At 67.0% G+C, this 17,271-nt stretch overlaps 1 protein-coding gene across 1 annotated transcript in view; it reads right to left on the bottom strand.

The window, feature by feature from the left end:
* Positions 1 to 17,271, bottom strand: part of OBSL1 (obscurin like cytoskeletal adaptor 1) — a 72,022-nt gene that overhangs the window by 12,750 nt on the left and 42,001 nt on the right. The window contains exons 13-15 of the mRNA XM_077830341.1: positions 15,619 to 15,894; positions 14,893 to 15,168; positions 11,457 to 11,732 (exon numbers count right to left, since the gene is read on the bottom strand). Coding sequence (XP_077686467.1) covers positions 11,457 to 11,732; positions 14,893 to 15,168; positions 15,619 to 15,894 — 828 coding nt within the window. The remainder of the gene's footprint in view (positions 1 to 11,456; positions 11,733 to 14,892; positions 15,169 to 15,618; positions 15,895 to 17,271) is intronic.

Raw genomic sequence — 17,271 nt, 5'->3', positions numbered from 1 at the left:
CCAGCAGGGGGCGCCGTGGGGAGAGGGGCAGGAACACTGGTTGGGGGGGCACTCGCAGCTACCCCAGCCCCACCTCTCCCAGCAGGGGGCACCGTGGGGAGCGGGGTAAGGGGTCACTGGCTGTGGGGGGGCACTCGCAGCTACCTCAGCCCCACCTCTCCCAGCAGGGGGCACCGTCGGGAGCGGGGCAGGAACGCTGGCTGGGGGGGGCACTCGCAGCTACTCCAGCCCCGCCTCTCCCAGCAGGGGGCGCCGTGGGGAGCGGGGCAGGAATGCTGGCGGGGGGGGGGCACTCGCAGCTACCCCAGCCCCGCCTCTCCCAGCAGGGGGCGCCGTGGGGAGCGGGGCAGGAACGCTGGCTGTGGGGGCACTCGCAGCTACCCCAGCCCCGCCTCTCCCAGCAGGGGGCGCCGTGGGGAGCAGGGCAGGAACGCTGGCTGGGGGGGCACTCGCAGCTACCCCAGCCCCGCCTCTCCCAGCAGGGGGCGCCGTGGGGAGCGGGGCAGGAACGCTGGCTGGGGGGGGCACTCGCAGCTACCCCAGCCCCGCCTCTCCCAGCAGGGGGCGCCGTGGGGAGCGCGGCAGGAACGCTGGCTGGGGGGGCACTCGCAGCTACTCCAGCCCCACCTCTCCCAGCAGGGGGCGCCGTGGGGAGCGGGGCAGGAACGCTGGCTAAGGGGGGCACTCGCAGCTTCCCCAGCCCTGCCTCTCCCAGCAGGGGGCGCCGTGGGGAGCGGGGCAGGAACGCTGGCTAAGGGGGGCACTCGCAGCTTCCCCAGCCCTGCCTCTCCCAGCAGGGGGCGCCGTGGGGAGCGGGGCAGGAACGCTGGCTGGGGGGGGCACTCGCAGCTTCCCCAGCCCTGCCTCTCCCAGCAGTGGGCGCCGTGGGGAGCGGGGCAGGAACGCTGGCTGGGGGGGGCACTCGCAGCTACCCCAGCCCCGCCTCTCCCAGCAGGGGGCGCCGTGGGGAGCGGGGCAGGAACGCTGGCTGGGGGGGGCACTCGCAGCTTCCCCAGCCCTGCCTCTCCCAGCAGGGGGCGCCGTGGGGAGCGGGGCAGGAACGCTGGCTAAGGGGGGCACTCGCAGCTACCCCATCCGTGCCTTTCCCAGCAGGGGGCGCCGTGGGGAGTGGGGTAAGGGGTCACTGGCTGTGGGGGGGCACTCGCAGCTACCTTAGCCCCGCCTCTCCCAGCAGGGGGCGCCATGGGGAGCGGGGCAGGAACGCTGGCTAAGGGGGGCACTCGCAGCTCCCCCAGCCCCGCCTCTCCCAGCAGGGGGCGCCATGGGGAGCGGGGCAGGAACGCTGGCTAAGGGGGGCACTCGCAGCTTCCCCAGCCCCGCCTCTCCCAGCAGGGGGCGCCATGGGGAGCGGGGCAGGAACACTGGTTGGGGGGGCACTCGCAGCTACCCCAGCCCCGCCTCTCCCAGCAGGGGGCGCCGTGGGGAGCGGGGCAGGAACACTGGTTGGGGGGGCACTCGCAGCTACCCCAGCCCCGCCTCTCCCAGCAGGGGGCGCCGTGGGGAGCGGGGCAGGAACGCTGGCTGGGGGGGCACTCGCAGCTACCCCAGCCCCGCCTCTCCCAGCAGGGGGCGCCGTGGGGAGCGGGGTAAGGGGTCACTGGCTGTGGGGGGGCACTCGCAGCTACCTCAGCCCCACCTCTCCCAGCAGGGGGCACCGTCGGGAGCGGGGCAGGAACGCTGGCTGGGGGGGGCACTCGCAGCTACCCCAGCCCCGCCTCTCCCAGCAGGGGGCGCCGTGGGGAGCGGGGCAGGAACGCTGGCTAAGGGGGGCACTCGCAGCTTCCCCAGCCCTGCCTCTCCCAGCAGGGGGCGCCGTGGGGAGCGGGGCAGGAACGCTGGCTGGGGGGGCACTCGCAGCTACCCCAGCCCCGCCTCTCCCAGCAGGGGGCGCCGTGGGGAGCGGGGCAGGAACGCTGGCTGGGGGGGCACTCGCAGCTACCCCAGCCCCGCCTCTCCCAGCAGGGGGCGCCGTGGGGAGCGGGGCAGGAACACTGGCTGTGGGGGGGCACTCGCAGCTACCCCAGCCCCGCCTCTCCCAGCAGGGGGCGCCGTGGGGAGCGGGGTAGAGGGTCACTGGCTGTGGGGGGGCACTCGCAGCTACCTTAGCCCCGCCTCTCCCAGCAGGGGGCGCCGTGGGGAGCGGGGCAGGAACGCTGGCTGTGGGGGGGCACTCGCAGCTACTCCAGCCCTGCCTCTCCCAGCAGGGGGCGCCGTGGGGAGCGGGGTAAGGGGTCACTGGCTGTGGGGGGGCACTCGCAGCTACCTTAGCCCCGCCTCTCCCAGCAGGGGGCGCCGTGGGGAGCGGGGCTGTGGGGCGGCGCCGTGGGGAGCGGGGCAGGAACGCTGGCTAAGGGGGGCACTCGCAGCTACCCCATCCCTGCCTTTCCCAGCAGGGGGCGCCGTGGGGAGCGGGGTAAGAGGTCACTGGCTGTGGGGGGGCACTCGCAGCTACCTTAGCCCCGCCTCTCCCAGCAGGGGACGCCGTGGGGAGCGGGGCAGGAACGCTGGCTAAGGGGGGCACTCGCAGCTACCCCATCCCTGCCTTTCCCAGCAGGGGGCGCCGTGGGGAGCGGGGTAAGGGGTCACTGGCTGTGGGGGGGGAACTCGCAGCTACCTCAGCCCCACCTCTCCCAGCAGGGGGCGCCGTGGGGAGCGGGGCAGGAACACTGGTTGGGGGGGCACTCGCAGCTTCCCCAGCCCCGCCTCTCCCAGCAGGGGGCGCCGTGGGGAGCGGGGCAGGAACGCTGGCTGGGGGGGCACTCGCAGCTACCCCAGCCCCGCCTCTCCCAGCAGGGGGCGCCGTGGGGAGCGGGGCAGGAACGCTGTCTGGGGGGGCACTCGCAGCTACCCCAGCCCCACCTCTCCCAGCAGGGGGCACCGTGGGGAGCGGGGTAAGGGGTCACTGGCTGTGGGGGGGCACTCGCAGCTACCTCAGCCCCACCTCTCCCAGCAGGGGGCACCGTCGGGAGCGGGGCAGGAACGCTGGCTGGGGGGGGCACTCGCAGCTACCCCAGCCCCGCCTCTCCCAGCAGGGGGCGCCGTGGGGAGCGGGGCAGGAACGCTGGCTAAGGGGGGCACTCGCAGCTTCCCCAGCCCTGCCTCTCCCAGCAGGGGGCGCCGTGGGGAGCGGGGCAGGAACGCTGGCTGGGGGGGCACTCGCAGCTACCCCAGCCCCGCCTCTCCCAGCAGGGGGCGCCGTGGGGAGCGGGGCAGGAACGCTGGCTGGGGGGGCACTCGCAGCTACCCCAGCCCCGCCTCTCCCAGCAGGGGGCGCCGTGGGGAGCGGGGCAGGAACACTGGCTGTGGGGGGGCACTCGCAGCTACCCCAGCCCCGCCTCTCCCAGCAGGGGGCGCCGTGGGGAGCGGGGTAGAGGGTCACTGGCTGTGGGGGGGCACTCGCAACTACCTTAGCCCCGCCTCTCCCAGCAGGGGGCGCCGTGGGGAGCGGGGCAGGAACGCTGGCTGTGGGGGGGCACTCGCAGCTACTCCAGCCCTGCCTCTCCCAGCAGGGGGCGCCGTGGGGAGCGGGGTAAGGGGTCACTGGCTGTGGGGGGGCACTCGCAGCTACCTTAGCCCCGCCTCTCCCAGCAGGGGGCGCCGTGGGGAGCGGGGCTGTGGGGCGGCGCCGTGGGGAGCGGGGCAGGAACGCTGGCTAAGGGGGGCACTCGCAGCTACCCCATCCCTGCCTTTCCCAGCAGGGGGCGCCGTGGGGAGCGGGGTAAGAGGTCACTGGCTGTGGGGGGGCACTCGCAGCTACCTTAGCCCCGCCTCTCCCAGCAGGGGACGCCGTGGGGAGCGGGGCAGGAACGCTGGCTAAGGGGGGCACTCGCAGCTACCCCATCCCTGCCTTTCCCAGCAGGGGGCGCCGTGGGGAGCGGGGTAAGGGGTCACTGGCTGTGGGGGGGCACTCCCAGCTACCTTAGCCCCGCCTCTCCCAGCAGGGGGCGCCGTGGGGAGCGGGGCAGGAACACTGGTTGGGGGGGCACTCGCAGCTTCCCCAGCCCCGCCTCTCCCAGCAGGGGGCGCCGTGGGGAGCGGGGCAGGAACGCTGGCTGGGGGGGCACTCGCAGCTACCCCAGCCCCGCCTCTCCCAGCAGGGGGCGCCGTGGGGAGCGGGGCAGGAACGCTGGCTGGGGGGGCACTCGCAGCTACCCCAGCCCCACCTCTCCCAGCAGGGGGCACCGTGGGGAGCGGGGTAAGGGGTCACTGGCTGTGGGGGGGCACTCGCAGCTACCTCAGCCCCACCTCTCCCAGCAGGGGGCACCGTCGGGAGCGGGGCAGGAACGCTGGCTGGGGGGGGCACTCGCAGCTACTCCAGCCCCGCCTCTCCCAGCAGGGGGCGCCGTGGGGAGCGGGGCAGGAATGCTGGCTGGGGGGGGGGCACTCGCAGCTACCCCAGCCCCGCCTCTCCCAGCAGGGGGCGCCGTGGGGAGCGGGGCAGGAACGCTGGCTGTGGGGGCACTCGCAGCTACCCCAGCCCCGCCTCTCCCAGCAGGGGGCGCCGTGGGGAGCAGGGCAGGAACGCTGGCTGGGGGGGCACTCGCAGCTACCCCAGCCCCGCCTCTCCCAGCAGGGGGCGCCGTGGGGAGCGGGGCAGGAACGCTGGCTGGGGGGGGCACTCGCAGCTACCCCAGCCCCGCCTCTCCCAGCAGGGGGCGCCGTGGGGAGCGCGGCAGGAACGCTGGCTGGGGGGGCACTCGCAGCTACTCCAGCCCCACCTCTCCCAGCAGGGGGCGCCGTGGGGAGCGGGGCAGGAACGCTGGCTAAGGGGGGCACTCGCAGCTTCCCCAGCCCTGCCTCTCCCAGCAGGGGGCGCCATGGGGAGCGGGGCAGGAACGCTGGCTAAGGGGGGCACTCGCAGCTACCCCATCCCTGCCTTTCCCAGCAGGGGGCGCCGTGGGGAGCGGGGTAAGGGGTCACTGGCTGTGGGGGGGCACTCGCAGCTACCTTAGCCCCGCCTCTCCCAGCAGGGGGCGCCGTGGGGAGCGGGGCAGGAACGCTGGCTGGGGGGGCACTCGCAGCTACCCCAGCCCCGCCTCTCCCAGCAGGGGGCGCCGTGGGGAGCGGGGTAAGGGGTCACTGGCTGTGGGGGGGCACTCGCAGCTACCTCAGCCCCACCTCTCCCAGCAGGGGGCACCGTCGGGAGCGGGGCAGGAACGCTGGCTGGGGGGGGCACTCGCAGCTACCCCAGCCCCGCCTCTCCCAGCAGGGGGCGCCGTGGGGAGCGGGGCAGGAACGCTGGCTAAGGGGGGCACTCGCAGCTTCCCCAGCCCTGCCTCTCCCAGCAGGGGGCGCCGTGGGGAGCGGGGCAGGAACGCTGGCTGGGGGGGCACTCGCAGCTACCCCAGCCCCGCCTCTCCCAGCAGGGGGCGCCGTGGGGAGCGGGGCAGGAACGCTGGCTGGGGGGGCACTCGCAGCTACCCCAGCCCCGCCTCTCCCAGCAGGGGGCGCCGTGGGGAGCGGGGCAGGAACGCTGGCTGTGGGGGGGCACTCGCAGCTACCCCAGCCCCGCCTCTTCCAGCAGGGGGCGCCGTGGGGAGCGGGGTAGAGGGTCACTGGCTGTGGGGGGGCACTCGCAGCTACCTTAGCCCCGCCTCTCCCAGCAGGGGGCGCCGTGGGGAGCGGGGCAGGAACGCTGGCTGTGGGGGGGCACTCGCAGCTACTCCAGCCCTGCCTCTCCCAGCAGGGGGCGCCGTGGGGAGCGGGGTAAGGGGTCACTGGCTGTGGGGGGGCACTCGCAGCTACCTTAGCCCCGCCTCTCCCAGCAGGGGGCGCCGTGGGGAGCGGGGCAGGAACGCTGGCTGGGGGGGGCACTCGCAGCTTCCCCAGCCCCGCCTCTCCCAGCAGGGGGCGCCGTGGGGAGCGGGGTAGGGGGTCACTGGCTGTGGGGGGGCACTCGCAGCTACCCCATCCCTGCCTCTCCCAGCAGGGGGCGCCGTGGGGAGCGGGGTAGGGGGTCACTGGCTGTGGGGGGGCACTCGCAGCTACCCCAGCCTCACCTGTCCCAGCAGGGGGCGCCGTGGGGAGCGGGGCAGGAACGCTGGCTGGGGGGGGCACTCGCAGCTAATCCAGCCCCGCCTCTCCCAGCAGGGGGCGCCGTGGGGAGCGGGGCAGGAACGCTGGCTAAGGGGGGCACTCGCAGCTACCCCATCCCTGCCTTTCCCAGCAGGGGGCGCCGTGGGGAGCGGGGTAGGGGGTCACTGGCTGTGGGGGGCACTCGCAGCTACCCCAACCCCACCTCTCCCAGCAGGGGGCACCGTGGGGAGCGGGGCAGGAACGCTGGCTAAGGGGGGCACTCGCAGCTTCCCCAGCCCCGCCTCTCCCAGCAGGGGGCGCCGTGGGGAGCAGGGCAGGAACGCTGGCTGGGGGGGCACTCCCGGCTACCCCAGTACAGCTGTGGTGTCTGCACTGGTCCTGCTGGTGACACAGGGCAGGAGGCTGGGAATCCTCCATCCAGGCGTCTACGGCAAACAGGAGCAGGCTGCGGGCTGGGCTGGGCATGGCAAGGCAGCAGGGCGTATCCAGCCGAGCCAGCACCTCTCACTCTGCCCTCTCCCGTGCGCCCGCTGGCAGGGATTGGGGCAGCCCCGCAGCCCCTCCTGCACTGCCAGGGCTCAGCCTCCATCAGAGGCCAGGACAGTGTCTTCAGCCCCAGCCCCGCCCCAGGGAGCAGGGACACCTCACGCACAGCCCTTTACCCCGGCTGATAAACGCTCAGCTCAGCCCCTGGCAGCACCAGGAGGGGCACCTGGGAGCCGGCCACGGTGAAATGTAACCAGCCCCCGCAAGGCTCCTGCTGCTCTAAGGGGGCCGCCTTGCTCCTCTGGCTGCTGGGAGCAAGCGGCTGGGACCTGCGCATGGCTCCCGCAAACCCTGAACAGTGAAGGCGGAGCTCTCCCCGTTCCCCCACCCCACGGGCTGATCCCCAGAGCCCCCCTTCCGTTTGTATGGGGAGCCTCCGAATCAACAGCGAGGGGAGGCATGGGGGGGACATTTGCCATGGGGCCGGGGCTCCCAGCCCAAAGCCCAGGCCCCGTAAGACAAGGCGCACCTAGCCAGTGAGAGCTGACAGGCCCCCAGCCTGGCTGGGACCGACAGCGTCCCGGCTCTGCTCCTCGTCCGCCCAGCCCACCTAGCTGACATGTGCAATGCCCCCTGCCAGCTCACCTGCCACCACCACGGCCGTCACCATTCGATCACTGACAGCGTCACAAACATAGGAGCCAGAGTCGCTGGGCCGGGCCCCGAGGATGGTCAGCTGCCTGAAAGATCCCCGGTCCTCGATCCGGACTCGTTCGCTGGCCACCAGCTCCTGGCCATCCCTGAGCCAGCGGACGGCAGCGCTGGGCCGAGACACCTCGCAGGCCACCACCAAGTCATCACCGGCCACCAGGCGCTGCTGCTTGCGGACCCGCTTGCTCCTCACAATGCACACAGGGGGCTCTGGGGAGTCAGAGAGAGGCAGCATCACTGCATGGGGCAGAGGCCAGGCTCGGGGCAGGGTGTGCCTCACGTCCCACAGAGTATGGTGCGCAGCAGCCAGAGCGACCCACTGCGTGCATGCTGGGCAGGCTGGCACACAGACAGCAGGCCAGACAGCCTGACAGACAGCACTGCCTGGACCACCAGACGTACCAGCTGTGCTGTGGAGGGGCCGACTGACACAAACAGGCAGACTGTACAACAGGCAACTGACAGACGGAAGTAACAGCCACAGACTCCAGACAGGCCAGGGAGAGACTCTGGTCAAGTTCCAGCTGGTGGGGAGGCACACCTTTGACGAAGGGGGACTGTTCTTAATGTTTCCTCTGAATACTGTAGGGGTGCCTCAGTTTCCCCTAAGCATTTCTTAAGTCTCTAGGTGGTGGGATAAGGGTGTAATTGTTGCAAAGCAAAGGGCCAGTGTACCTAAATGGCCGACACTCTGTCTCCTGGCAACTGATGGCCTGGGCCCTTCCCCCCTGCAAGTTGATAGCTAAAGGGATGGAGAACAAAGGAATCGGGTGATGTCCTGGCCCGGGAAAGGGACAAAGCCCAGAGGAGGAGGGAGTGGAGAGAGGGGGAGTCAGTTGGGGGCTGGCTGGGGATGAGGAGTGAAGGGCAGACGTGGTTGTCTGGCTCACTGCCCCCAAAAATGGACCCAGCTGAGAGGTCCTGTTCTCTGTACCTACAAGCTCTGTGTTAGACCATGTTCCTGTCGTCTAATAAACCTTCTGTTTTACTGGCTGGCTGAGAGTCACGTCTGACTGCGGAGTTGGGGGCAGGACCCTCTGGCTTCCTCAGGAGCCTCACCTGAGCAGACTCGCTGTGGGAAGCACACGGAGGGGCAGAGGAGGCTGAATGCTCCGAGGTCAGACCCAGGAAGGTGGAAGCTGGGTGAGCTGTGTGTCCTGCAGACAGGCTGCTCCCCAAGAGAAGACTTCCCCAGAGCCCTGCCTGGCTTCGTAGGGAGCAGTTCCCGAGCATCGCCCGGGGACTCCGTGACAACACCCCCTGCCTCAGCTGAGCTCCCCCACTCCGCTCCAGAAGGTACCCGGGACAATCCCAGCCGTGGCTGAGACAGCAGGCTGGGGTCAGAGCCCCACTCCGGGGCACAGGGAGAGGGGCTTCTCCAGGGGCTGCAGGGGGATGTTTCAGCTGGGAGAGACCTTCCCCTGAATATTTCACTGGGGCACAGCTGGAAGAGAGGTTTCCTATAACTGTCCCACACAGGGCTGCCTATATCCTCCCAAATACCCCCCAAGGCTGCCTATATAACCCCCCATCCCCCACACACCAGGGCTGCCTATGACCCCCATCCCGCCCCACACCAGGGCTGCCTATAAACACCCCACACACAGCCACACCAGCCTATAACCCCCCATCCCCTCCACACCAGGGCTGCCTATAACCCCCCATCCCCCCATGTTTGTGACCTCCCAGCATCCCCCTGCCTAGAGGTCCTGGGCTGACAGCACTTGCCCCACTAGCCCCGTAGCCCTCTAGTGGCTTGGCCTGGAATAACCAGCCTGGAGTGAGATTCTCTCCCCACCTCCAGCCCTTAGGGCAGGGGTGGGGCAAACGCTTTGGCCCGAGGGCCACATCTGGGCATAGAAATTGTGTGGCAGGCCATGAATGCTCACAAAATTGGGGATGAGGTGTGGGAGGGGGTGGGGGCTCTGGTTGGGGATGAGGAGTTTGGGGTGTAGGAGGATGATCCAGACTGGGACCGAGGGGTTTGGAGGGCGGGGGGGGGGGAATCCGGGCTGGGGCAGGGGGTTGCGGTGCGGGAAGGGGTGCAGGCACTGGCTGGGGGTGCGGGCTCTGGGTGAGGCTGGGGATGAGGGGTTTGGGGTGCAGGAGGGTGCTCCGGGCTGGGATCGAGGGGTTCAGAGGGCAGGAGGGGGGTCAGGGCTGGGGCAGGGGGTTGGGGCACAGAGGGAAGCTCAGGGGTACAAGCTTACCTCGAGCAGCTCCAGAAAGCAGCAGCATGTCCCTTCTCCGGCTCCTACGTGGTTCCCGGCCAGTGGGAGCTTCAGGAGCAGTGTGCAGAGCAGAGTCCCCTGGCTGCCCCTATGCGTAGGAGCCTGAGGAGGGCCATGTCGCTGCTTCCAGGAGCCATGTGGAGCGGCCCCTGACCCTGCTCCCTGGCTGGAAAGCCAGAGCGGGGCAAGCCCCAGACCCTGCTCCCGAGTGGGAGCTCAAGGGCCGGATTAAAACGGCTGACAGATTAAAACTGATTAAAATGGCCGTAGTTCGCCCACCTCTGCTCTAGGGCTAGGATGGGTCGGGTGGGCTGACAGCCCTTTCAGGGCTATTATAGCTCATATAACTGGATGTTCCCAGGATCCATGAGAACACTACTGCTCTTTGAATCCCACTGACCTCTTGGCCTCAAGGATACCATGTGGCAGGGAGTTCCACAGGTTACGTGTGCATTGTCTAAAATACAACAGCATTTCCTGATGCCGCTATTAAATATACTGCCTTCCCATTACACTGAGCACCCCATGTTCTGCTGTTAAGGGAGGGGCAACCAGCCACGCCCAATCCCCTTCTCTGTGCCGCTCATAGAGACACACCTCATCAGCCTCTGGTATGGGTCTCCTCTAAACCAAACTGCCCCAGCCTCTGCAGTCTCTTTATACGGAAGCTCACCCAGGCCCCTTCCCCCACCCGGGACCCCACCAGACCCCTTCTAAAGCTGGGAGACCACAGCCTGGAACTGCACCCCAGGCTCGGCCTCCCAGTGCGATCGCAGCAGATGCTGTCCATGCACTCTCCAGCCCTGCGCGGCTGCAGCTGGGGATACTCTTGGCCCATGGCCATGCATCAGGTGTGCATGGGGCTGCCCAGGGCTCTCCCCTGAGGGGTCACAGGGAGTTCAGAGGCCAGGGCAGAGCGTGAGGGTCCAGATTACTCCTTCCAGCGGAAAGAAAAGGAGGACTTGTGGCACCTTAGAGACTAACCAATTTATTTGAGCATAAGCTTTCGTGAGCTACAGCTCACTTCATCAGATGCAGATGGTATGCATCTGATGAAGTGAGCTGTAGCTCACGAAAGCTCATGCTCAAATAAATTGGTTAGTCTCTAAGGTGCCACAAGGACTCCTTTTCTTTTTGCGAATACAGACTAACACGGCTGTTACTCTGAAAACTGTAAGGAGAGTGATCACTTAAGATGAGCTATTACCAGCAGGAGAGCGGATGGAGCGGATTTCCAAATGGCCCACCTTGATTATCACTACAAAAGGTTTTCTTCCTCTCCCCCCTCCCTCCTGCTGGTAATAGCTCACCTTTCCTGATCACTCTCCTTACAGTGTGTACGGTAACACCCATTGTTTCATGTTCTCTGTGTATATAAATCTCCCCACTGTATTTTCCACTGAACGCATCGGATGAAGTGAGCTGTAGCTCACGAAAGCTTATGCTCAAATAAATTGGTTAGTCTCTAAGGTGCCACGAGTCCTCCTGTTCTTTTTGCGGATACAGACTAACGCGGCTGCTACTCTGAAACCTGTCCTTCCAGTGGGTGTGTCCTGCATTGCCCACACTGAACTTCACCTGCCCCCACTGCAGCCCGCTTCCCTGCCTGGCTGGGCCCTCTGCCCCCACCCCACACCTGGCTGGGCCCTCTGCCCGTCCCCCCCGCCTGGCTCTGCCCCTCAGGCTGGGCCCTCTGTCCTTCCTCAGTCCCCTCTGATTTTAACTAGCCTAAGTCATGTGGTGTCATCACCCACCTTCCTATCGCCCTGCGCACCCCCTTCGCAGACCATTAGTCCACTGAATAAGGCTCCTCACACCCTCATTCTGTGTGGCCCAGCAGCAAAGGGCCTGTCCCTCCAGAGGGGCTGCCCGGCTCCTGCATTGCTCCCCAATGCCAGGCAGGGCCCTCACCCACCCGCCGGACGGGAAGTCGGCGGCAGGCCAGCAGGTGTGGGGCCAGCTCAGCCGTACCTTCCACGGTGACACAGAAGATGAGGCTGTCATCATGGCTGTCACACAGATACTCCCCTGCGTCCTTGCTCTCCATGCCCAGAATGACCAGTGCACGCCGTGCCCCGTCCTCCTCCAGACGCACGCGCCCCGTGTCCTGCAACTTCTCACCATCCTTGTACCACTTCACCTCTCCGTGGGCATGGGAGAGCGTCACCTCCAGCACCAGGTCCTCCGCGGCCAGGCAGCAGCGGTGGGTCTGCAGCTCACCCCGCCCCAGGATCGTCACGGGAGGGTCTGGCAGAACCAAGACAAACAGCAGGTAGGATTAACCAGACTATGGAACTCCCTGCCACAAGGTTTCACGGAGGCATCAGAAGGGTTCAATATTTGCATGCACAACAGTGACAAGAGCCCCCATGATACTGCACAATATACAAGGGCACTGAACCTTCCCGCGCCAGTGTAGGGGATAAGAAGGAGATTCCCCTAGGCCCATCCCCCATGGCAGGGTTGTTGTACCTTCCCCAGAAGTGCCTGGGGCTGTTCGCTGTCAGAGACGGGCACCAGATTAGAGGGGACCTGCTCCACTCCAGCCTGGAAACTCCAACACAAGCCCAGGACTCGGCCCGCTCTGAGCGCAGGCCCCCCAGGACCACAGTGGGCACAACTGGTCCCTGAGCATCCTGACAGAAGGGGCCTGCAATTAGCCTGTTTCATGTCACACCCCTCGGTTCCCGGTTGGGAGGAGACAACCAGCTCAGCTGCCAGGGCTCTGGCAAATTGGGCACTGCACCACTGGCCTGCTGTGCCCAAGTGGCAATTGTCTGTACTATTTTTATCAAGTCTGTGTCTGCCTCAGTTTCCCCTATATGCTGCATTGTTACCTATTGGGAGCAGGGGAAGAGACAGGTGTGAAGGGCTCCCAGTTGTCTGGGGCCTGAGGTCCCACATCAATGGAGCTCTGGAGAAGACAATGGCAAATCCAACTGCCCAGACACGGATGCCTAGCAACCAATGACTCAGAGAGATCTGCACTCCCCACCACTGGGCAGGGGGCTGAGCCGCATCCCTCAGCTTGGGAACAAAGGGCTGGGGGGTGGGGCGGGGAGTTGTGTTGGATGCAGGAAGCAGTGGCGGGTACACTGGGGAGTCTGACTGAGGAGGTCAGTTGGAGTGACAGAGGGATGGGGCTTTGGGCTCCCCAAGGTCTCCCTGTGCTGGATCCAGGTGACTAGTAACCCAGCTGTCGGCCCGCACTGGATGCGTGTCCCTGCAGATGCTGGCGGAGGGGGCGTTGACCCCTAAGATGGTGTGACACTGTGGGTTTTTCCTCCTTATTATGTTGTACGTGAGCCTATGTGAGTCTTACTGTTTTGCATGAATACTGTGTGCCTCAGTTTCCCTGCATACTGCACCAATGCCTAGGTGGTGGGAATAAGAGTATGTGTCCTTGGGGACAGGTGAGGTGGCTCCAGCCGCCTGCACATAAGCAATGGACGATGCCCTTCATAACCTGAGACCGAGGAGGGGGTACGACCAGATGACACTTTGCCTGGGAAGCGAGACAAAGATCAGGAGGGCGATGGGTGTGTCTGAGGTCAGGTTGCTGGAAGCTGGGCAGTCTGCTATGCGGGACTCAGAGAGTGGGGAGTCCAGGGCATCCAGCCTGGGTCCCCCCCAAGATGGACTTGCCTGAAAGTCACTGATTCCTGTGCTAACAAGATCTGCTCTACGCTGTGCTCCTGTTGACTAATAATCTGTCTGTTTCACCGGCTGGCTGAGAGTCACGTCTGACTGCGGAGTTGGGGGGCAGGGCCCTCTGGCTTCTCCAGGGGTCCCATCCAGGTGGACCCGCCAAGGGGAAGTGTACGGTGTGAACAGGGATGCTGACTGCTCCAAGGTCAGTCCCAGGAAGGCCTTAGCCGAAGAGGCTCCTTGTCCTGAACAGCAGCATGCCCGGAGGGTCCTGCTGGCTTCGTACAAAGCAGTTCCAGAGCATCGGACCTGACTCCGCCATACATGGTACACCTCTCTCTCAGGGTCTGTCTCCGTGGGACTCGTTGCCCAGGGGTCCAGCCCCAGGAGGCAGTTAAGCCGCGTGGCTTCCCCTGGAGGCGGAGTGAGACCCCTCGGGGGCGTGGCCCACTGACGGGGCCTCCTAGAGCCTGTCCCCACGCGGGGGCCATGGCCCCCATCCTGTGGGTCCGTGACACCTTCCCCACCCCATTGCTGACCCCCCACAGACTCCCCATGGCTCTCCAAGCGCTCCCAGTGGGGCCTATACCGGGGCGCAAGCCCTGAGCCTGAGTGCGCAGACGCAGCAACTGTCCCTGGACACACTAGCCATTGGAAACAGAGCAGACGGGCAGAGCCCACATGAACACCAGTGCCCCGGTGCATGTGGCTGCCACACAGGCAGCGACAGGCCTGCCCAGGCCTGCGCATGGGACTCGAGTCTGGTTCTCAGGGGGCAGCGTGAGGCGGGGGCAACAGACTCGGCCTGGGACAAGAGAGGGTTGGGGGGACACCACTTGATAGCCTGAATCTGGCTGCAAAGGTGTCACGGAGTCCCCGGGCGATGCTCTGGATCTGCTCCCCATGAAGCCAGTCAGGACTCTGGGGAAGTCTCCTCTTGGGGAGCAGCCTGTCTGCAGGACACACAGCTCACCCGGCTCCACCTTCCTGGGTCTGACCCCGGAGCATTCAGCCTCCTCTGCCCCTCCGTGCGCTTCCCACAGCGAGTCCGCCCAGGCGGGGTCCTGGGGGGGCCAGAGGGTCCTGCCCCCCAACTCCGCAGTCAGACGGGACTCTCAGCCAGCCAGTAAAACAGAAGGTTTATTAGACGACAGGAACATGGTCTAAAACAGAGCTTGTAGGTGCAGAGAACAGGATCCCTCAGCTGGGTCCATTTTGGGGGGGCAGTGAGCCAGACAAGCCCGTCTGCCCTTCACTCCATGTCCCCAGCTAGCCCCAAACTGCATCACCCTCCAGCCCCTCCTCTGGGCTTTGTCCCTTTCCCAGGCCAGGAGGGCACCGGATTCCTTTGTTCTCCAACCCTTTAGCTCTCACTTTGCAGGGCGGAAGGGCCCAGGCCATCAGTGGCCAGGAAACAGGGTGTCGGCCATTGTCTGTGTCCAGACCCCTGCACACACCTGCCCTCTAGGGCTCTGCAATGATCATACACCCTTATCCCACCCCCTAGAGGCTTAAGAACTGCCTAGGGGAAACTGAGGCATTCCCACACGATTCAGAGGAAACATTAAGAACAGTCCCGCTTCGTCACATCAGGCACCTCCTTCAGTGCCAATGCCCCCACCCAGGGGCCAGTTCTAGGCCCAACTCATGCTGCTGGAAACTCGCTTCCCACAGCACTGCCCTGCTCCCTGGGGCCAGTCACCAGCCCACCCCCAAGCAGCTACTCAGGTCTCTGGGCTCTCCCCAGCCTCTCACTCACCACACACTTGGACAGTAAACGTCCTGGTGTCATCAGCCGCATCGCAGACGTACTTCCCAGAATGCTCCACTCCAGCTGCAGGGATGACCAGCCGCCGATGGGCACCCTCCTCCTCCAGGATCAGGCTGCCACCAGCCTCCAGCCTGGTGCCATCTTTAACCCACTGCACTGGCATGTTCCCGCGCGAGAGCTCGCAGGCCAGAGTCACCGTCTCCCCCAGGACAGCCTTCAGGGTCGGGGGAGCTCGCCGCGGCTGCAGGATCTTCACCGGGGGCTCTGAAAGGAGAGGGCAGCGCTGGCCCAGGCAGCGAGGGGACAATGCTGCCCCACCCTGCCCTGTTGGTTTGAATCAATGTCCGGCACAGCCATTTTCTCCTTTCACGCCACGACAGAGCAATGGTGGGTGTAAGAGCTGGAGGGAGCAGATCACGGGATGGCTCCTGGGGACTGAGGAGACACAGCGCGTATGGCTGTGCCTCGGGGCACGTGTATGACATGGAGCGGCACAGCAGAAACTCACCACTGGCAAACGTATGGGCCACTCTCCCCAGCTACTCCGTGACCATAAGCAGAGCGGGAACCCAGGAGACATCAAGTGCAGCCGAGAGAGGGAGATGGATCCGGAGCAGGGGAAGAGCTTTGCTCAGTTTATCGAGGACAGTCACAGAGCAGATGTCACAGAGATGAGGAAGCTGTGCCCCACGTTACCTGGCCCCCCACGCTCACCTGACACCCTGATGTCAAAGGAGACAGACTCGTCCCTTGTCTCACAGATGTACTCGCCGGCATCCTCGGCCCGGGCCTGTGGGACAATCAGCCAGCGCTGGGCCCCCTCTGCCCGCAGCAGCAGGTTCTCTGTCTCATCCACCTCCAGCCCGTCCTTGAACCAGCACACCTGGGCATCTGCACTAGACAGCTCACACCTCAGCTCCAGGCGCTGCAGCACCAGAGCCCGCAGCTCCAGGGAGCGCTCCTGGGGGTGCAGGATCCTCACTGGGGGCTCTGTCGGGCACATCGAACAGAAGGGACATGATGGGCTCAGGGAGACCCAATCTCTACCTGCTGCAGGGCAGGGGGTCTGCTTTACCTAACCCCAGCCTGCCTGCTCCCATGGGCCCCACTCTGCTCTAGCGAGACCCCCGGCCACTGCCCGTGTCCATCAGGAGGCCTGGGCTCCCCGGTGCTCTGGGAGATATGGGTGGGTGCTGGAGCTGCAGCCTGATGGTCGTTAGGAAAAGTCTCTGCCAGCCTTGTGCTACATGTAGGGAAGCAGCTGCCCACGGAGCACAGGGGTTACAGCCTCTGTCAGACCCAGACCCCAGTTCTTCCAGGGCCATTGTGGGCTGGGCACTGACGGGGCGCAGGGCTCTCCCTGAGGGGCAGAGTCCGGGCGCTGACGGGACGCAGGGCTCTCCCCTCACGGCCAGGGGCCGGGTGCTGACAGAGCGCAGGGCTCTCCCCTCACGGCCAGGGGCCGGGCGCTGACAGGGCGCAGGGCTCTCCCCTCACGCCCAGGGGCCGGGTGCTCACAGAGCGCAGGGCTCTCCCCTCACGGCCAGGGGCCGGGCGCTGACGGGGTGCAGGGCTCTCCCCTCACGGCCAGGGGCCGGGCGCTGACGGGGCGCAGGGCTCTCCCCTCACGCCCAGGGGCTGGAGGCTGACGGGGCGCAGGGCTCTCCCCTTACGCCCAGGGGCCGGGCGCTGACAGGGCGCAGGGCTCTCCCCTCACGGCCAGAGGCCGGGCGCTCACGGGACGCAGGGCTCTCCCCTCACGGCCAGGGGCCGGGCGCTGACGGGGCGCAGGGCTCTCCCCTCACGGCCAGGGGCCGGGCGCTGACGGGGCGCAGGGCTCTCCCCTTACGGCCAGCGGCCGGGCGCTGACAGGGTGCAGGGCTCTCCCCTCACGCCCAGGGGCTGGAGGCTGACGGGGCGCAGGGCTCTCCCCTTACGCCCAGGGGCCGGGCGCTGACAGGGCGCAGGGCTCTCCCCTCACGGCCAGAGGCCGGGCGCTCACGGGACGCAGGGCTCTCCCCTCACGGCCAGGGGCCGGGCGCTGACGGGGCGCAGGGCTCTCCCCTCACGGCCAGGGGCCGGGCGCTGACGGGGCGCAGGGCTCTCCCCTTACGGCCAGCGGCCGGGCGCTGACAGGGTGCAGGGCTCTCCCCTCACGGCCAGGGGCTGGGGGCTGACGGGCTGCAGGGCTCTCCCCTCACGGCCAGGGGCTGGGGGCTGACGGGGCGCAGGGCTCTCCCCTCACGGCCAGGGGCTGGGGGCTGACGGGACGCAGGGCTCTCCCCTCACGGCCAGCGGCCGGGCGCTGACAGAGCGCAGGGCTCTCCCCTCACGGCCAGGGGCCGGGCGCTGACGGGGCGCAGGGCT

Source organism: Eretmochelys imbricata, chromosome 11, assembly GCF_965152235.1.
Source record: "Eretmochelys imbricata isolate rEreImb1 chromosome 11, rEreImb1.hap1, whole genome shotgun sequence".
Classification (NCBI taxonomy): Eukaryota; Metazoa; Chordata; order Testudines; family Cheloniidae; genus Eretmochelys; species Eretmochelys imbricata.
The sequence above is the reverse complement of the archived record's forward strand: the minus strand, read 5'-3'. Positions and strand labels throughout refer to the sequence as shown.